This window comes from Hibiscus syriacus, unplaced genomic scaffold (genome assembly GCF_006381635.1).
Source record: "Hibiscus syriacus cultivar Baekdansim isolate YM2019G1 unplaced genomic scaffold, ASM638163v2 tig00110419_pilon, whole genome shotgun sequence".
NCBI lineage: Eukaryota > Viridiplantae > Streptophyta > Magnoliopsida > Malvales > Malvaceae > Hibiscus > Hibiscus syriacus.
The window spans coordinates 833220-851127 of record NW_024062731.1 but is presented as its reverse complement, the minus strand read 5'-3'; the positions used below and the strand labels follow the sequence as shown (position 1 = coordinate 851127).

Below are 17908 nucleotides of genomic sequence, written 5' to 3'. Positions count from 1 at the left end.
ACTAGAATTTTAAACTTAACATTTCAAAATCGCTTTTAAAAATATTTTCTAACATCATTTTTTTAATATACTTTTCAAAAACAATGTCAAATTAACCCTTAAAATGTGGAGTTTTGTTACTAGCTTAAACAAAATATTCTATTATGAACATAGCTTAAAAGACCCTAAATGATTTGGGAACATTTGCATTACAATAAATGATTAAAAGAAAACATAATTTTATATAAAATCTGATAAAACGAGAAAGAAGAAGATACATAAATTAATCAACAGCTCATAGGAGGAAGATCAGATGTTTTACAATCGAACATGTCAGTATTCTTCTTAAAAACCCTACTACCAAACAAAAGAAATCCCAACGTATGACCCAAAACCGCAACCAAAAACACTCCGCCATTAAAAGACATGACAGCAAGCATTACCAAATACGCAAGACCGATCCTAATCCCATACAACAACGTCTGCTTAATACCAGCCGAGACATTATCGCTCGATCCCGGCTTGATCAGCCGGCAATGCGAGAGCCATTCGACAAGGAAAGCGAGCAAGAAGATGAATATCAAGGCTAAAGCGTACATACCGGCGCCGTGACGACCGGGCCAGCCGGAGAAGAGGATCTCGGCATTTTTTCCCCAAAAGAAGCTCATATGCATCATCATCATTTTGTGGGGATGCATCCCAAAGGTTCCGTTGGTTGATGGGTATGTCGGTGCCATGCCTTCCATGCCATGATCACGATTCATTGTGTAAGGACCGTGAAAATTATATGGAGATTGGTGTAGTGTTTTTTGGGTGGAAATTAGCGTTGAATTTAAGGGAGATGAACTGGATGATTTAAGGAGGCGAGTAATACCCCAAATTTTAGTACTTTTAGGAAATTAAAATGTATAGTACAATACTTATTATTGTACTATTAGAGTTTGTACTATAATTTAATTTATTTTAATTTCTTCTCCAAGTAAGAGCGTTGAATTTTTTTTTTAAAAATGATAAAAAATTTCCTTTGTGATGTATGTACGTCGGGGTGTTCAAACAGTTAATTCGGTTAATCGACCGAAAAAAAATTAATAGAATTGAACTAAGTAGGTTAATTGATCAGTTGACCGAATTAACCAAAATTTATAAATATTATATATCATATTCAACCCTTAACTTTAGTGAATAACAAATAATTTTAATAATTTAAATTAATTGTTGTACATGTCAAAATAATCTCATGTTGGTCTGAACGTTTGAGTCATTGAGGAGCTTGTCACGTAATTAGAGTTGTCATCGATTGTTTTGAGATAGGTATAACCAAATATCCGTAAATTTGATTTGTGTTTATATTAGGACCATAGTTGGATTTGAGAGTCAATTACAAGTGGAAAGATTGAAACATTGCCACAACGTCCAAAATTGATACCTAAAAATGTTACATCGTTTAAAAAAATGATTAAAAGGACGGGGCTAGTTGCACACCAAAAAATAAAATATATATAAAAATGATGAATGAATAAATACTAAATAAATAAAATAACAAACATTCTTAAAAATAAAATTGCAAATGATTAGAAAATAGGGGTTTAGAATCTCAAATTGATGTCTAATTATAATCGATTAAAAGAGTAAAGTTAAATTTATTAATCAATTTTGCATTAACGATTAAATTGAACGCAATTAAGAAATTAAAGACAAAATGTGAACCTATTCCATAGTAAGAGTCAAATCGAAGAAATTTTAAAATACGAAGCCCAGTATGAAGCCCAATTATTAACCAACTTTATCAACTAAGGACATGATTCAAAAACTCTAGTCCTAGAGGCTAAAATTTTATTAACTAACCTAATTGTACAAGTCTGAAATTATAAAATAAATTATGGGATAAGGGTCTAATTGTAACAAGTCTAAAATTATAAGGACCGATTATCAATAAAAATATGATAAATATTATTATGACTTCACAAAAATGTAAAAAACATATGGATTAAACTTGTTTATTTTATTCAATTGCGAGCAGTGATCGATTATTGGATTAATACAAAAAATTTTAGTAAACACATATGAGATTTTATTAATGTCTTAAACATATGTTTGTAAGTTTTTTTTTTATCGATTTCTTTTTGCAAATATATTTAATAAAATAATGAATTGAGAAAAATGCAAAAAATTCATTAACATCAAATAATATATAGATCATATATTTGATATTGAATTATATAAATATGACAAGGTCCAACCACGTATGTTGTGGTAGATGGTGGCCCCAATTCAATTATATCTCCTAACCACACTAATTAATATCTACATTTATGGTACAACTATCATTAATTAAAGGGTAGAGACTTAAATAAATTAATCAAAGTTAAATTATGACTGTGACAAATTAAACCACCGGCCTGTCATCAACTTCCCCTATCGGCATGCCCCTTGCCTTTCCCCGCATTTTTTTGGTTCAATTGTGGTTTTAGCCCCTTGATATTTGAGATTTATTTTTTATTTTTGTTTAACATAATTTGATCTTATAATTAATTTTATAATGTTATTGATATGTTCAAATAGATAACACTAATGAATGCTTTCGTTAAAGTGACGCTATGGGCTCTTTTTAAAAATATGTGTCTTCCACGTCAAGTTGATATATAAATTTTATATTGATAAAACATTTGGATTTCTGGGTGGCTCTTATTAGGTGATTGAGTAATAGTATAAAAAATATTTCGTTAATATTTTAACAACAATTAACGATATATATATATAATGGGTACGTTAGCAGAGTTAGTACGTAATGAGGGATGCCATATGATATCCCAATATTTTTTGAAAAAATAATTTTTTCATAAATTAATATAAAAAGTTTAAAATAAAATAAAATTAACACATGTTTTAAAAGAATATCGACATCCTAAACATAAATTGACACTCATTAGTTATTTTCATCCACTTAAAAATTTTCCTTCATATGATTTTAAATTTGGCACCACAAAATAATTTTTTTTTTCTAAACTTGACACCTAAAATGATTTTTCTAACCCACGGATATAAATAAAATTTTAGAATAGATAACATTAATAAAATAAATTATTAATCATTTTTTAGTTTTAGGATCAATAAAACGTGGATCCGCCATATATATATATATATATTAATACATTTAAATGTTATATAATAGGATTATTCTTCCACGCTCGACGAGCGGTGATGAGCACCGCTAATGATAAGCATCGATAAATTAATTTTTATTAAACGTTAAAATTTTAAAGGACTCAACATATAATTATAAAATAGTTTAAAATTTAAAGGTAAATTATTTAAAATAAAAGGTAAACTATACAAATGACCACTAACTATTGTCCCTTTCTATTTTGAGCATCATTTTTGAAATTTTGTCAATTAGGTCACTCAAGTACTATTTAAATGCATTCAATAAAATCATTTGTCGTTAATATTTAATGGAAAAGCTGATGTGACGTTAAAATATTTGATATAATTACACATTTAATCATTGTTACTTATATATTCTATGGTCCTAATTTTAATAAATTAAAATAAATTTAACCCTCAAATATTCCAAAGTAGTTATTTGGAGAGGAATCCAATTTAATGTCAGCGAATACAATTTTTATTTTCTCTTTATCATCTTTTATTATTTTCAATAATAAAATAAAATAAACATGCCAATGTTTTGTGATGAGACGTGCTAGTATTTCTCCATGTTCTTCGTTTTTTTAGCTTAAAATAATATATTTTACATTGATACATGCAAGACAATTAGTGTGACAAATTCATGTGTTTAAATTATATCTTTCAATGATTTTAGGAGTTTAAATTAGATGTTTTATTTTATTTTGTAATTACTTTTAGACCGTTTGTTTAAAAATATTTATTTTTATTATTCAACTATCCAAGTGTTATAACTTTATGTTTACCTAATTCACCGCATTATAAATAAAATCTAATTGTTTTGGATTAATTTTTAAGAGTTTAAATTTTGATTTTACTTAATACATATGTATTTTGAAATCAAAGCTTTTGATATTTAATTTTTTAAAATTTCTCAAAATAGAAATCAAATTTTTTGTAAGTTTTCTTTTCTTTTCTTTCTTGTTTTTTCCCCTACAATTTGTAAGAATAAGATGAATAAAGACTACTTTGGCACCATTTGATTTGACGGTTAAGACTATTTTAATTTATTAAAATTAGGACCAAATTAATAGAATATATAAGTTATATGGACCAAATGTGTAATAATATCAAATATTTTAACTGCTATACCAACTTTTCTGTTAAATATTAACGCAAGTTGCTTAATTGAATGCATTTAAATAGTTGAGTGACCTAATTGACAAAATTTCAAAAATGATGGTCAAAATAAAAAGGGGCAATAGTTAGGTTTAGGTGGTCATTGGTATAATTGACCTTTTATTTTAAATAATTTATCTTTAAATTTTCAACTAATTTATTGTTACGCTGAGAAATTTAAAATTTAAAATTTTTATAAATTAAATTAATGATGCTCATCGTTAGTGATGCTCATCAGTACTCGTCGAGCGTTGTAGAATTTTCTTATATAATATATTATAAGAATTAGTGATAAACTTTAGGATTCGAATAAAACAAATTGCAAAACTTAGTGAATTGGTTTCTCTTTTTTTCACCAAACAATTAAAACCCACACGATAGAATAGAAATTAGGAAATAATGTAAAGATACATTATTTCTTGAAATGCTTGATAGGGTTTTCAGTATATGAGAAAGTTGTTATAATTGACACTCGATACGTTTATATGAAGTACCATTTTGTTCATTTCAAGTAAATAAAAATTTATTTTTTTATTAAAGAAAGTTAATTTTAAGAAAATTAAAAAAAAAAATAGATGTTTTTATGTCCATTACCATGTCATTTGCATGCAAGCTCTTAGGAAGTACGGGCAATACAATTTAGAAGTTCATTACGTTTCTTTTACATGTCTTTGCATGCATGCATGCATGCTCATAAGAAGCATGAACAATAAGGTGGAAGTTTAATACGTTTCTTCTGTTGAGATCTATAACCTTAATAAAAGTAACGGTAAATTACACATTGTCACTTAACTTTTATTATGTTAATATTTTGGTCACCTAATTTTATATTTTTAACATCCAACTTCCGAATTTCATTTTTAAATCACTCGACTGTAAAACATCTAACATCAATTAAATCTTATTGAATTTATATAAAAAAGCACCTACAACTTTCCTTTCAAACTCAAAATTTTCAAACTCCCTTTTATCACGAGATGCTTAGGTACTTTTTTCAAACTCAAACGATGGGATATCAAAAATAATGAGAAAAACCATATATCTCAATTCCATGATGATTAGATGGTGGAGATTGCATATCAGATGAAGATAACATCAAAGCTTTAATTTGAGTTTTGTTGATTTCAAGGAGATTTTAAAGAAAACTAAACTACGAATAATAAATAGAGGAGAAAAATGAATATTTTAGTACCAATTGCATCAAAAATGATAATTGATAACAAAAAAATGACGAGAAGGATGTCAAACAAGAAAAAATAGATTGATTTCATAAATAAAAATACATAGGGTTTATTTGATAATACAGTCTAAACGCACTTTTGGTCTAAAAGATAGGTTTTAGAACGGTGGTTTTAAACCAATCGCAAAACCTGAATTTTCTAGCTTTTCTAGTTCAAATTTCTGTTTAAAAGAAAAGTATACTTTTACCTTTAGTGTGATACTCAACCTAGAGTATTGATACTTCCTTAACTCAACAGACACGTCAGATATGATGTATCGATACCAACAGGTGGGTATCGATGCCAAGGGTTCAGTATCGATACTAAAGGATTAGTATCAGTACCCACGAGCAGAATTTGATAAATAATCCAGGGGTTAATGGATTATACTCGAGGTGCCTCAATTACACTTGAATAACATCAAATAAAACTTCAAGTGATAACAGTAATTAATATCAGAATAATTGAAATAGTAACAGTTAGGTTCACATAAAACTAGCCTTGTTTGACATTCATGAAACAGTTAGGACACCCGAGTTACTTTTAGCAGGAATACAACAGTCAGTGGATCCAAGTCAGTGCCACGCTAATTCAGCAGCCGACTGGGCACTAGATAGCCCAAGACTATAAGAAGTAATTGGCAAGTGTAAGTTTCTGATGACAGAATTTTGGATTCCTACCCGGTAGGCTAAAGGGGTGTGAGCTCTGAGATGACAGATTCCCTTCGTCGCACCATGATGTCTATCACGGTTTAGCATATTAGGTCTCAATTTCTTATGTCTTCGCATGTTTTAGACTTGTGCCACTAGTTAGCTCTTTAAATGAATGCATATAGTATAAAACATTTATTAGTGAGACACTGAGCTCGTAAGCTCAGTGTTCAGAATATGTTTCCGTGCACAGGTTCATAAGGGCAGATCATGGGGAGTTATCATCAGTAGATATTCCAGTGTAGTAGACCCCACCAGCATTGACTATCAGAGTACGTCTTGAGTCTTCTTTAGAGGGTATGTACTATTTATGGACCCTTTTTTGTATATTCAGTCATAACTTTGATTTGTACTGGTATTGTATTTATTTTGGATATATTTTTGGAGCTCCCTAATATTTGTAAACGCAGATTATTATTATGGTTTGTTTTAAATTTCATGGATGAACTATTTCAGTAGATTAAAAGAAGTTTTTAAAGAAAAAATTTTGGGTCACTATTTTGGTAGTCCCATGTGATATTGTGATCCATGGATCTTTGAGCCAAACTAGATTAGGGTGTTATATTCAGTGGTATTAGAGCTTCTAGGCTTAGTCGTTCCTAGGAATCGCAGGTTAGAGTCAGCCAACGTCTGTATATATACATACCTCTAAGGAGTCAAGAGTACTATAATAACTGGAATGACGATAATGACCCATTTTCTTTCTAATTTCATATAGACCCTATGATAGACGAACCATCTTATAACTAGGATGGCATAGATAAGAGTCATGTTTCATCATCGCTGAATATTAGTGAGGGATTTATCCTGGATACCTATGATCGAGGGGCCCCAATAGATGCGGGAGTTGAAGAGTAAACCTTTTCAGGGACCTCACCCCGTGTTTAGACAGATAGCTAGGTCCCTCCCTAGTTCTTCAGTTGTACCACTTCCCCCATCAGTATCCCAGGGCAGCTAGTAACCATACCTCATAAACACCCAGTAGAACGACTTCGCCGATACAAGATCACTAAGTTCTTCGGTACTGAGGATGATGATCCTATAGCATGTGACCAATCGCTTAGAGATACTCTTCGCACCCTTTGATAATTACACCTTACCCCAGAGGGTAATCTTGAGTGCGCCACCGTCCTACTCAAAGGTGACACTATAGATTGGTGGGAGATGATTGAGGTGAAAATAGAGCCAGAGAGGTTGACATAGGAGTAGTTCCTCTTAGAGTCATGGGGCAGCTAGACGAGTAGTCGATACAGAGCCTAGAGTGACCTCTAGACAATATGCAGTACAAGCCTGATAGGAGGTTGATACGGCATATGTGATATTAGATATATTTACCGTCTTTTCCTTTTCAATTACCGCATTGATAGACATCGATTTCACCCATTCTTAAATCTACTCTAGTTTAAGAAATAGAAATTCCAATAGATAATCTACATATAGGTGTTCGAGTCGCAAGCCCCCTAGGGTTAGAAGTCTGTGGATAAAATTTTCATACGATTCCCAGTGAGGATTCAGGACCAGACTTGATGGAGTTACCCTTCAGAGAGTTCGACTTGATCTTGGGGATGGATTGGCTAACCGATCACGATGTTAGTTTAAAGTGCAAAGTCAGGTGACTTAAAATTAGGACAATTGATGGGAACAAGTTAATAATGACTAGTGAGAGATCCCATCAGATGAGGATAATATCACTTCTAAAAGCCTAAAGGATGACCGACCATGGGTGTGAGGCCTTCTTGGCTCACATGGTCGACATATGAATTTCAGCACCTACACTCGAGATATACGAGCAGAGCAATATTTTTCTGACTTGTTCTCAGAAGAGTTATCAAGTTTACTACTCGAATGTGAGTTAGAGTTCGACATTGAGGTAATGAAAGGTTCAAATCTGGTGTCCATTACTTTCTATTGCATGGCACCGACTGAACTAAAGGAGTTAAAGGCTCAGATTTAGGAGTTGCTAGATAAGGGCTTCATCCGGCCGAGTATCTATCCTTGGGGAGCGTCAGTATTATTCGTTAAGAAGAAATATGGGTCGATGAGGTTGTGCATCAACTACAGGCAGTTGAATAAGTTTACCATCAAGAATCGATATCCACTCCTCAAGATAGATAACCTCTTCGACCAGCTTAGAGGAGCATGCATCTTTTTAAATAGAGAAAATAACCTCAGTGACCAAAAATCCCAGATAATATACGATTTTGACCAACTTTTTTTGGATTTACGAAAATGACCAACAAAATCGCAATGCGATCTCCATTATCGCAAATTCGAGTTGCGATAGTTGAAAATCGCGTTGCGATTTTCCATTTCACGTTGCGATAGTCTACAGTTGTCGTTGCGATTTTCCAAATTCGTTGCGAAAATTCGTTGTGATAGTTAAAAAAAAGATTTTGTTTCTTAAGAATTTTCTCTAAAAAGTTAGTATCCGCGCGGACATGTCGAAGACACGTATTACCACGACCACGACCACGACCACGAGACGAGACGAGACAGACGGCGGCGGCGGCGGCGTGCGAGAGTCCCCTTTGTTTTCTATCACTCAACAAGGAAGTGGGAAAGCCAAGCCTTAAATACCATTCCCAATAGTGTTTCCAATACTATGTGGGATTTGAGCATTACCAACACTTGTTCCTAATACTATGTGGGATTGAGCCTTAAATAGTGATATTATTTTTTAATGTTTTGCTTAAAATTGCAATAATCGCGATTGATTGTAGATTGACTTTTAATTATGACATATTTAATCGTATAATACTAATGCAATTGGTTGCTGATTCAGTTGTTTTAAGGTGCATGATTGTTAATTGTTTCCTGAATAATCACATTGTATTGGAAACAAGTGTTGGTAATGCTCAATCCCACATAGTATTAGAAACACTATTGGGAATGGTATTTAAGGCTTGGTTTTCCCACTTCCTTGTTGAGTGATAGAGAACAAGGGGGACTCTCGAGCGCCGCCGCCACCGCTGTCTCGTCTCGTCTCGGGTCAGGTCGGGTCGTGGTCGTGGTCGTGGTTGTGGTAATACGTGTCTTCGACACGTCCGCGCGGATACTATCTTTTTAGAGAAAATTCTTAAGAAACAAAATCTTTTTTTTAACTACCACAACGAATTTTCGCAACGACAACTGTATACTATCGCAACAACAACTGTAGACTATCGCAACGAATTTGGAAAATCGCAACGAATTTGGAAAATCGCAACGAATTTGGAAAATCGCAAAGACAACTGTAGACTATTGCAACACGAAATGGAAAATCGCAACGCGATTTTCAACTATCGCAACGCGAAATGCAACGCGAATTTGCGATAGTGGAGATCGCAATGCGAATTAGAGATCGCATTGCGATTTTGTTGGTCATTTTCGCAAATCCAAAAAAAATTGGTCAAAATCGTATATTATCTAGGATTTTTGTTCACTGTGGTTATTTTCTCTTTTAAATATTGACCTACGATCATGCTACTATCAATTGAAAGTCATGGATGAGGATGTGATAAAGACAACTTTCAAAACAAGGTATGTCATTATGAGTTCTTGGTGATGCCATTTGGATTCACCAACGCTCTGACGACATTCATGGACCTAATAAACCATATTTTCCACCCATACTTGGATCAATTTGTGGTGGTGTTTATAGACGACATCCAGGTGTACTCCCTATCAAAGGGCGGGCATGATCAATACATTCATATTGTTCTTCAAACTCTCAAAGATAGACAATTGTATGCGAAATTCGGGAAGTATGAGTTTTGGATATTGGAGGTTTCTTTCTTAGGCCATGTCATGTTAGCAGATGGCATTAGAGTCGAACCTTAGAAAATTTAGGCTATAGATTAGTGGGAGCCACCTAAGAATATGTTAGAGGTGTGTAGTTTTCTCGGGTTAGTCGAGTACTATAATCGGTTTGTTCAAGGCTTCTCGTTGATAGCAGCCCCGTTAACTAAATTGCGTCAAAAATGAGTTCCCTTCATTTGGAATGAGAAGCGACATGAGATCTTCGAATAGTTGAAGGTCATCTTGACCCAAGCCCAGTTTTGACCCAACCAGAGTCGGGTAAGGACTTCACAGTTTGTAGTGATGTTTCATTGAATGGACTTGGATGCATTATGATATAGGAGGGTAAAGTTATAGCTTACGCGTCCTGCTAACTTAAGCCTCATGAGCGTAATTACCCTACACATGACTTGGAGCTAGTAGCAATGGTGTTCGCTTTAAAGATTTGGTGACATAATCTTTTCACTGAGAAATGTCACATCTTCACTTATCACAAGAGTCTCAAGTATCATCTCACTCAGAGGGAGTTAAACCTCAGACAACGTAGATGGGTTTAGCTGCTTAAGGACTACGATTATATAATATATTATCATCTGGGAAAGGTGAATGTGGTAGCAGACACCTTGAGCAAAAAATCAATGGCCGAGTTGCGAGCTCTCCTAGCACGTTTAAGTTTACCCTGTGATGATGAATTGCTAGCCGAGCTACGAGTCGAATCGGAGTTGTTAGGAGAAGTTAACAAGCTATAGAGTTTAGATGACCGATTGAGAGCTCGGATTAAGTAGGTTCGACAAGACGAGGCCCCAAGCTTTGAGTCTCGTGATAAAGATATAATATACTTCAGGGGCCAATTGTGCATACTCGTAGAAGCTCGGTTGTACAGTAAGATTCTCCATGAAGCACACTATAGTCCCCTCTCCGTACACCCAGACAGTAACAAAATATATTAGGAACTTTGTCGATTATTCTATTAGTCGGGCATGAAAAGTGAAGTGTCTGAGTTCATAGTGAGATACCTAGTGTGTGAGCAAGTTAAGGTGGAACACAAGTTTCCCTCAGATTTACTAAAGCCCATTCATATTCCTCAGTGGAAATGGGACAGGGTGACCATGGACTTTGTGATCGAGTTACCATTGACCAGACATAGACATGACGCCATTTGGGTCATAGTGGACCACCTAACCAAATCATCTCACTTTCTCTAGTATCGATGAACTATACATTAGAGAGGTTAGCTCAATTGTATATCCGTGAGATAATAAGGTTGCACAGGGTGCTGACCTCCATTACATCAGAAAGAGATCCTCGATTAACCTCTCGCTTCTGGTAAGCCCTCCATAAATCTTTAGGCACCAAACTACACTTCAGTACAACTTTCTATCCTCAGACAGGTGGCCATTCAGAGCGAGTTATCTTGATTCTTGAGGACATGCTCAGGTGCACCATCATTGATCTGGGTAGTTGGGAGGATCACTTGTCGTTAGTGGAATTTACCTACAACAACAGTTTTCAGTTGAGCATCCAGATGAAACCATATGAGGTCTTGTATGGGCACAAGTGTAAAACTCTGCCATGTTGAACAAAGCTCAGTAAGGGTAAAATAATGGGGTCGGACCTGATCAGAGAGACAAATGAAAAAGTTTGACTAATCCAGAGTCGACTAAAGGAAATGTTAGGATTCGATGAAACTCAAATTGATCAACCGAATAATTTGCCAAAAGAATGTGAATTTGCTTTTTGAGTTTAGGGAGTAATGAGAAAAAAGATGAAATAATTTCCACAAGTATTTATAGTGGTTCGACTTCTCAACCAAGTCTACATCTACTACCAAAGCTCCTCACTTAGGATTTTCTAACAAATTCACTCATTTGTTCTTTGTTTTTCCAGGACAAAGAGATAACCTTTACAACTCCCTAACTTTTCAAAGGCTTAGCTAGAACCAATCCCATTTTCAAAATGAATAAGATATATAAACAAGAAACCCTCTTAGAGGAAGGTGTTTACAAAAATTAAGCTCACTAAAACACTAATATTTACAAGAGAAATGAAAATAAGAATGAAAATCTATTCTCTTGTGTTTGATTCCTTGGATAGGTGTTCTAACCTTCCTCAAGTGTCCTCAACTTGTCTTTATATGTTGGAATGAGTTTGTGGCTATTTATAGTCGTTACGGATGTTTTGGAGCCGTTGGATATTAATTTTCTGTAAAATAAAATTTTCCAAGACAGGGAGTATCAATACTCCTTTAATGAGTATCAGTACTACCTTTGTAATAATTAAATAAACTAGCCATTGAAGACCGTTGGGCTTGACCAGTATCAATACTATGCTTCATGGTATCGATATCACTATGTAAAGTAGTATCAATATCTATTTTGCATTCTGTATTTTAAGCAATTTAAAAAACATATGGTAGTATCGATACTTCCTAGAGGGTATCGATACTTCTTTTACCTTAGGTATCGATACCACATGAATAGTATCAGTATTGTTCATGTAGTATCGATACTGTAAGAACAATATCAGTACTACATACTCAGAAAACTTGTGAACAAATTCTAGTTTAATAGACTTTGAATTATTTTTGAAAACTTTGAACAAATTCAATCAAGTCCAAAAATATTTTACCTTAATTTTTTATATCAAAATATTATAAAACATAATTCTACAAGAAGCTTCAAACAGACAGAGGTCTTATGCGGATTTGAAGCGTAAAGACATCGAGGTCGCTGTTGGGGATAAGGTGTTCTTTAAGGTTTCTCAATGGAAGAAGGTACTTTGCTTCGAGAGTAAAAAAAAGATTACTCCTCGCTTTATAGGACCTTATGAGGTACTCTAAAGAGTTGGACTAGTGGCTTACAGCTTAGCCTTACCGCCAGAGTTGAAGCGCATCCATAATGTGTTTCATGTATATATGATCAAGAGATACCACTTCAATCCCTCATATGTCTTACCCTTAGAGCATATTGAAGTCAGCTTATACATGATCTACACAAAATAACCAGTCAAAATCTTGGCAAACGAAGTGAAGGAATTAAGGAACAAGAGGATTCATTTAATTAAGGTGCTATGGAAGAACCATGGTGTCGAGGAGGTGACTTGGAAAACGATGGAGGACATACAGCTTCAGTATCCTCACCTCTTCTACCGAGGTAAATTTTGAGGATGAAATTTTTATTTAGAAGATGAGAGTTGTAACGCCCCGGATTTTGGGTTAAGTGGTTTGGACTAACCAAAGTTGGACCTGAAATTTATTTTCTTAATTCACAAGGAGTTTTTAACCAAATTGAGATGGATTTGGACTAGATCCAACCCCAATATAGAATAAAAAAGGGTAATTTCAGTTCACAATCATAAGTTGAGGGGCCAAGGAAAACATTTTACCATTAAAGATTTCAAAAGCTGAATAGTTCTTAATTGTAGGTGGTCTCACATTATCCCCTCTATTTTTTTCCCAACTCTTCATTGTCTTCTTCTCTTTCCATTGATCCTCTTGTTCTCCCTTTGCAAGTTGAATCAAAGGTAAAAACTTTAGCTTAATTCCAGCACCTCTTAGCAAGCCAATGTAATGTTTGAACTCTGCAACTTCAGAGCTTTAGATTTAGCCTATACTTCACCTTTTCACTATGGAAACCAAGAATGAGTTTTTGAGGGGTTTAAGAAATTTCAAGATTTCAGCCCGTTTTCGGATGTTTCTATCTTTATGAAGTATCTTTAAACTCTCTTTAATCCCTAAAACCAATTAGTGACCAATGTTTTGATTGTGTTGTAGTGAGAGAAGTTGGGGAAGGCTCTCAAGCAAGAGGGAATAAAAAAACTCACTTTGGTTGAGCCATTTACTCTCTCAACAGTCTAGACGCTCAAGGTAACTCACTTCGAACTTATTTATACCACTTATAGCTCAGTTAGATGATATTAGTTTGTTGCATAGGCTTGAAACATGATCATGGTAGATTGCATAAAGTAAGTGTTTTCAGTATGTTTACATACTCTTTATAACCCCTAATATCACATAAAACACTTAAACATTAATTGGAGACCTCAATGGGACATTTAGGGTAGAAATATAGGATTTTCGTGCCAAAACAAAGCACCCAGTAGTGACAATATCGGTACTGTAAGAACAGTACCTATATTGTTCTTCAATCAGGCATAAATTAGGCATTTTTTATAGGGGTAGTATCGATACCCATTCATTGAGTATCAATACCAAGGCAAGAGTATCGATACTCCCCATAAGGGAATCGATACTAGGGTAATTTTTAAAACATCGACACAAAATTTCTTATCATTACTCAGTCAAGTATCGATACCCCAGCACCAGAGTATCGATACTCAACCTAGAGTATCGATACTTCCTTAACTCAACAGACACGTCAGACAGGGTGTATGTAACACCACTAACCCGTACCTGACCCAAATACAAGTCTGAGATGTCACATTGACTTTTCAACTTTGATTATTAAAGAAAAATCAAGGAAATTTTAAACTTTCATTAAAATAAAAGTTATTACTTTACATAAGTTGGCCAAAACAAGACAAAATCGATCAGAGCATTCGTAACTAACACATTTCTTACATGCCAACACACTATATACGACAAAATACATACTTTATCAGTTACTTCTGATCTGATCTTCTAGTAATAATGTTGTCCTTGCCACTCCTATTTCTGCTCTTCTTGATTCTTGGTACGTGTAAATCACTTACACGCAAAGTCACAGACTTAGTGAGGCATAAAATGAACACAAACTAATAATATCATGAACATGTACTACTATCAATCTATTATAACCTTGCAATGCACATTTAGATACCACATTATGACATACATAAACATGATATGCACGAATGAGCATTTACGTATTATAAGAGTTTTCATTCAATATATCTTTGGATACCAATGTACATTATTGAGAACAGGAGGTACGTGAGTACATTGAGGTTGTGCACGAATGTTGTCACCACAGCTCGAATAAATTCCCACTAGGGGCACTGAGTATTTGTCCCGAAGGACCACTATGTCCCGAGAGACCACTATGTCTCGAAGGACCACTGATAATCCCTCGACTCTTGGCATGCCAATTATACCTACATCTCTCATATTAAATAACATGGGCTTAATTATAAATACATTTTTCATTTTCATATCTCTTCTATCACTTTTCATATAAACACATAATTCACTTCACATGCATACACATGATCACTTCCATTATTTCACATACCTGAATGGATTCTCGTATAATTGCATTCATTCATATAAGTTCATATTAAAGCATGGAATAATTATGCATGAAATCACTATTACAATAATAATATATGTATGCATGTACATGAGTGTAAAGTCATAAATTCAACTGTAAGAGATAGACTTATCACAAGTTTTATCTCTGTACAACTCTATCTAGGATATGCACTCACCTTAGCCTTGTTTGCTTTAACTCGATCCTAACCTTTCGATTATTCCAGAACAGGATTACGTTGTATATCTACATAGTAATACATTGATATATATCAGTATACTAATTGATATATTCTAATCTATCACTTCTTAGACTAAAAGAAATGATACTTTCATCTCTTAATTAAGGTAAGTATCGGTACACTCTACAGTGTATCGATGCATCCCTTAATGTGTGTATCGATGCACTACCTATGCATCGGTACATAAATTACATTCGATGTTTTCATCTTAAGGGGGTGTATCGATGCACTCCCTATGCATCGATGCACTTATAGAATTCGATATTTTTATTTCATTTGAGAGTGCATCGGTACCCATTGAATGTGTACCGATACACACAGCCCAGAAATTACATTTTGAGTACGAAATCACTTCATTTTCAGCTCAACACTTTATGTTTCACCTCCTTTAATATTCCTAACTTTCATACACATACTTACACTCATCACTACTCAATAATCACTTCTTTAAACACAAAATCATATCCTTTATGTGGCATTAAAAAATTATACTCAAATATCAACATGTTCTAAATCCAATTCTAATACTTCATATTCCTTATTTTGATTGATGACAAGTCAAATTTAACTTCGAATTCTAATTAATATTTTTTTTATCAAGATTTCACTTTTTCACTTCCTTTCTTTAATCCTTCATATATCTTTCATCTTGTTGTTTTAAGACAAATTAAGCTTTCCTTAAGCTTAATTATCATCTAATGATCATAAATCAACCTTAATTTCAGCAAGAACTTAACTAACAAGAAATATTACCTTTGTTGGGCTCTCAAATATGAAGGAAGAAAGGAGGAGAAAAGAAGTTTAGAAGCTTGGATTTTTGCTTCCTTCACTTCCACTTGGTTAATATATAACCAAACTTAATTATTTTCCTTGTAAATGACCATTTTATCCTTCTATTCATTCTTCTTTTCAATTTGATCTTACACCACATTTTTTATATAAGTCCTTAAACTATCCAATTATTCTACTTTAATCACCAAATTCTATAACATTACAATTTAGTCACTAACCCGGTATTGAGGATGTTACAAATCTCCCCCTTAAGAAAATTCGTCCTCGAATTTTCATTACGCAAAGAGATGGGGGTATTGATTCCTCATATCTTCTTCACGTTCCCACGTTGCTTCCTCTATTTTGTGATTCCTCCACAAGACTTTGACTAATGGAATAGTCTTGTTTCTTAGTTGCTTAACCTCGTGAGCTAAGATTTGAACCGATTATTCCTCATACGTCAAATCCGATTGAACCTCGATCTCTTTTGGAGTCACAATATGGGAGGGATCAAATCGATACTTATGAAGCATTGAAACATGAAAGACATCATGAATCTTTTCCATTTCAGGTGGCAACGCCAGTTGATATGCCACTGGTCCAACTCTCTTAACGATCTCATAAGGTCTGATGAATCTAGAACTAAGTTTCCTTTATGTCTAAACCTCAAAACCTTTTTCCAATGAGATACTTTTAAAAACACTTGATCCCTAACTTGATATTATATCTATTTTCTATTTAAATCTGCATATGATTTCTATCTATCAGCTGCTACTTTGAGGTTACTCTGAATCACTTGGACCTTTTCTTCCGCCTCCAGAATCAACTAAAGACCGAGAATTTCTCTATCTTTAAGCTCGAACCAATTCAAGGGTGTACGTCATCTTTTTCCATAAAGAGCTTTATAGGGCATCATTTTCATACTTGATTGATAACTATTGTTATAAACGAACTCAACAAGTGGCAAATACCTTTCCCACAATCCCTTGAATTTTATTACACAAGCTCTTAGCATATCCTCAAGAATTTGGATGGTTCGCTCAGACTGTCCATCTGTCTGTGGATGAAATGTGGTGCTGAAATTCAGTCGTGCGCCTAATGCTCCATGCAAGGTTTTCCAAAATCTAGAAGTAAAACGAGGGTCTCGATAAGAGACTATGGAAACAGGCACTCCATGCAATCTAATGATCTCTCTAATATATAAATCAGTATATTTATCCATAGAGAAATCAGTCTGCAATGGAATGAAATGAGTTGACTTAGTTAATCTATATAGGATCACCTAGATTGAATCTCTTTTGTTCGGAGTTAAAGGTAATCCCGTTACAAAATCCATTGTTATATTCTCCCATTTCCACTGAGGAATCGACATTGGTTATAATAATCCTGACGAAACCTGATGCTCAGCTTTGACTTGCTGACACGTCAAACATTTGGATACGAATTCCGTAATGTCTCTCTTCATTCGAGGCCACCAATATCGACTCTTGAGATCCATATACATTTTGTTTTCTCCAGGATGCATGGTCAATGGACTACAGTGAGCTTCTGTTAACAAGTCTTTCTTCAACTCATCATTATCCGGAATCACTAATCTTTCTTGATAATACAAGTTCCCGTCAGACTTGATCTCATAATATTTTATCTCCTTGTTCTTTACTT

At 34.0% G+C, this 17908-nt stretch overlaps 1 protein-coding gene across 1 annotated transcript; it reads right to left on the bottom strand.

The window, feature by feature from the left end:
* Nucleotides 1-258: 258 nt before the first annotated feature.
* LOC120124574 (copper transporter 1-like) lies at nt 259-786 on the bottom strand. Its single transcript, XM_039143215.1, has one exon. It carries the CDS (start codon nt 741-743, stop codon nt 267-269), a length of 477 nt encoding a protein of 158 aa, XP_038999146.1. The 5' UTR covers nt 744-786; the 3' UTR covers nt 259-266.
* Nucleotides 787-17908: the final 17122 nt, after the last annotated feature.

Coding starts and splice junctions, on each gene's coding strand:
- LOC120124574 (XM_039143215.1), bottom strand. CDS start 743: ATGAATCGTGATCATGGCATGGAAGGCATGGCACCGACATACCCATCA.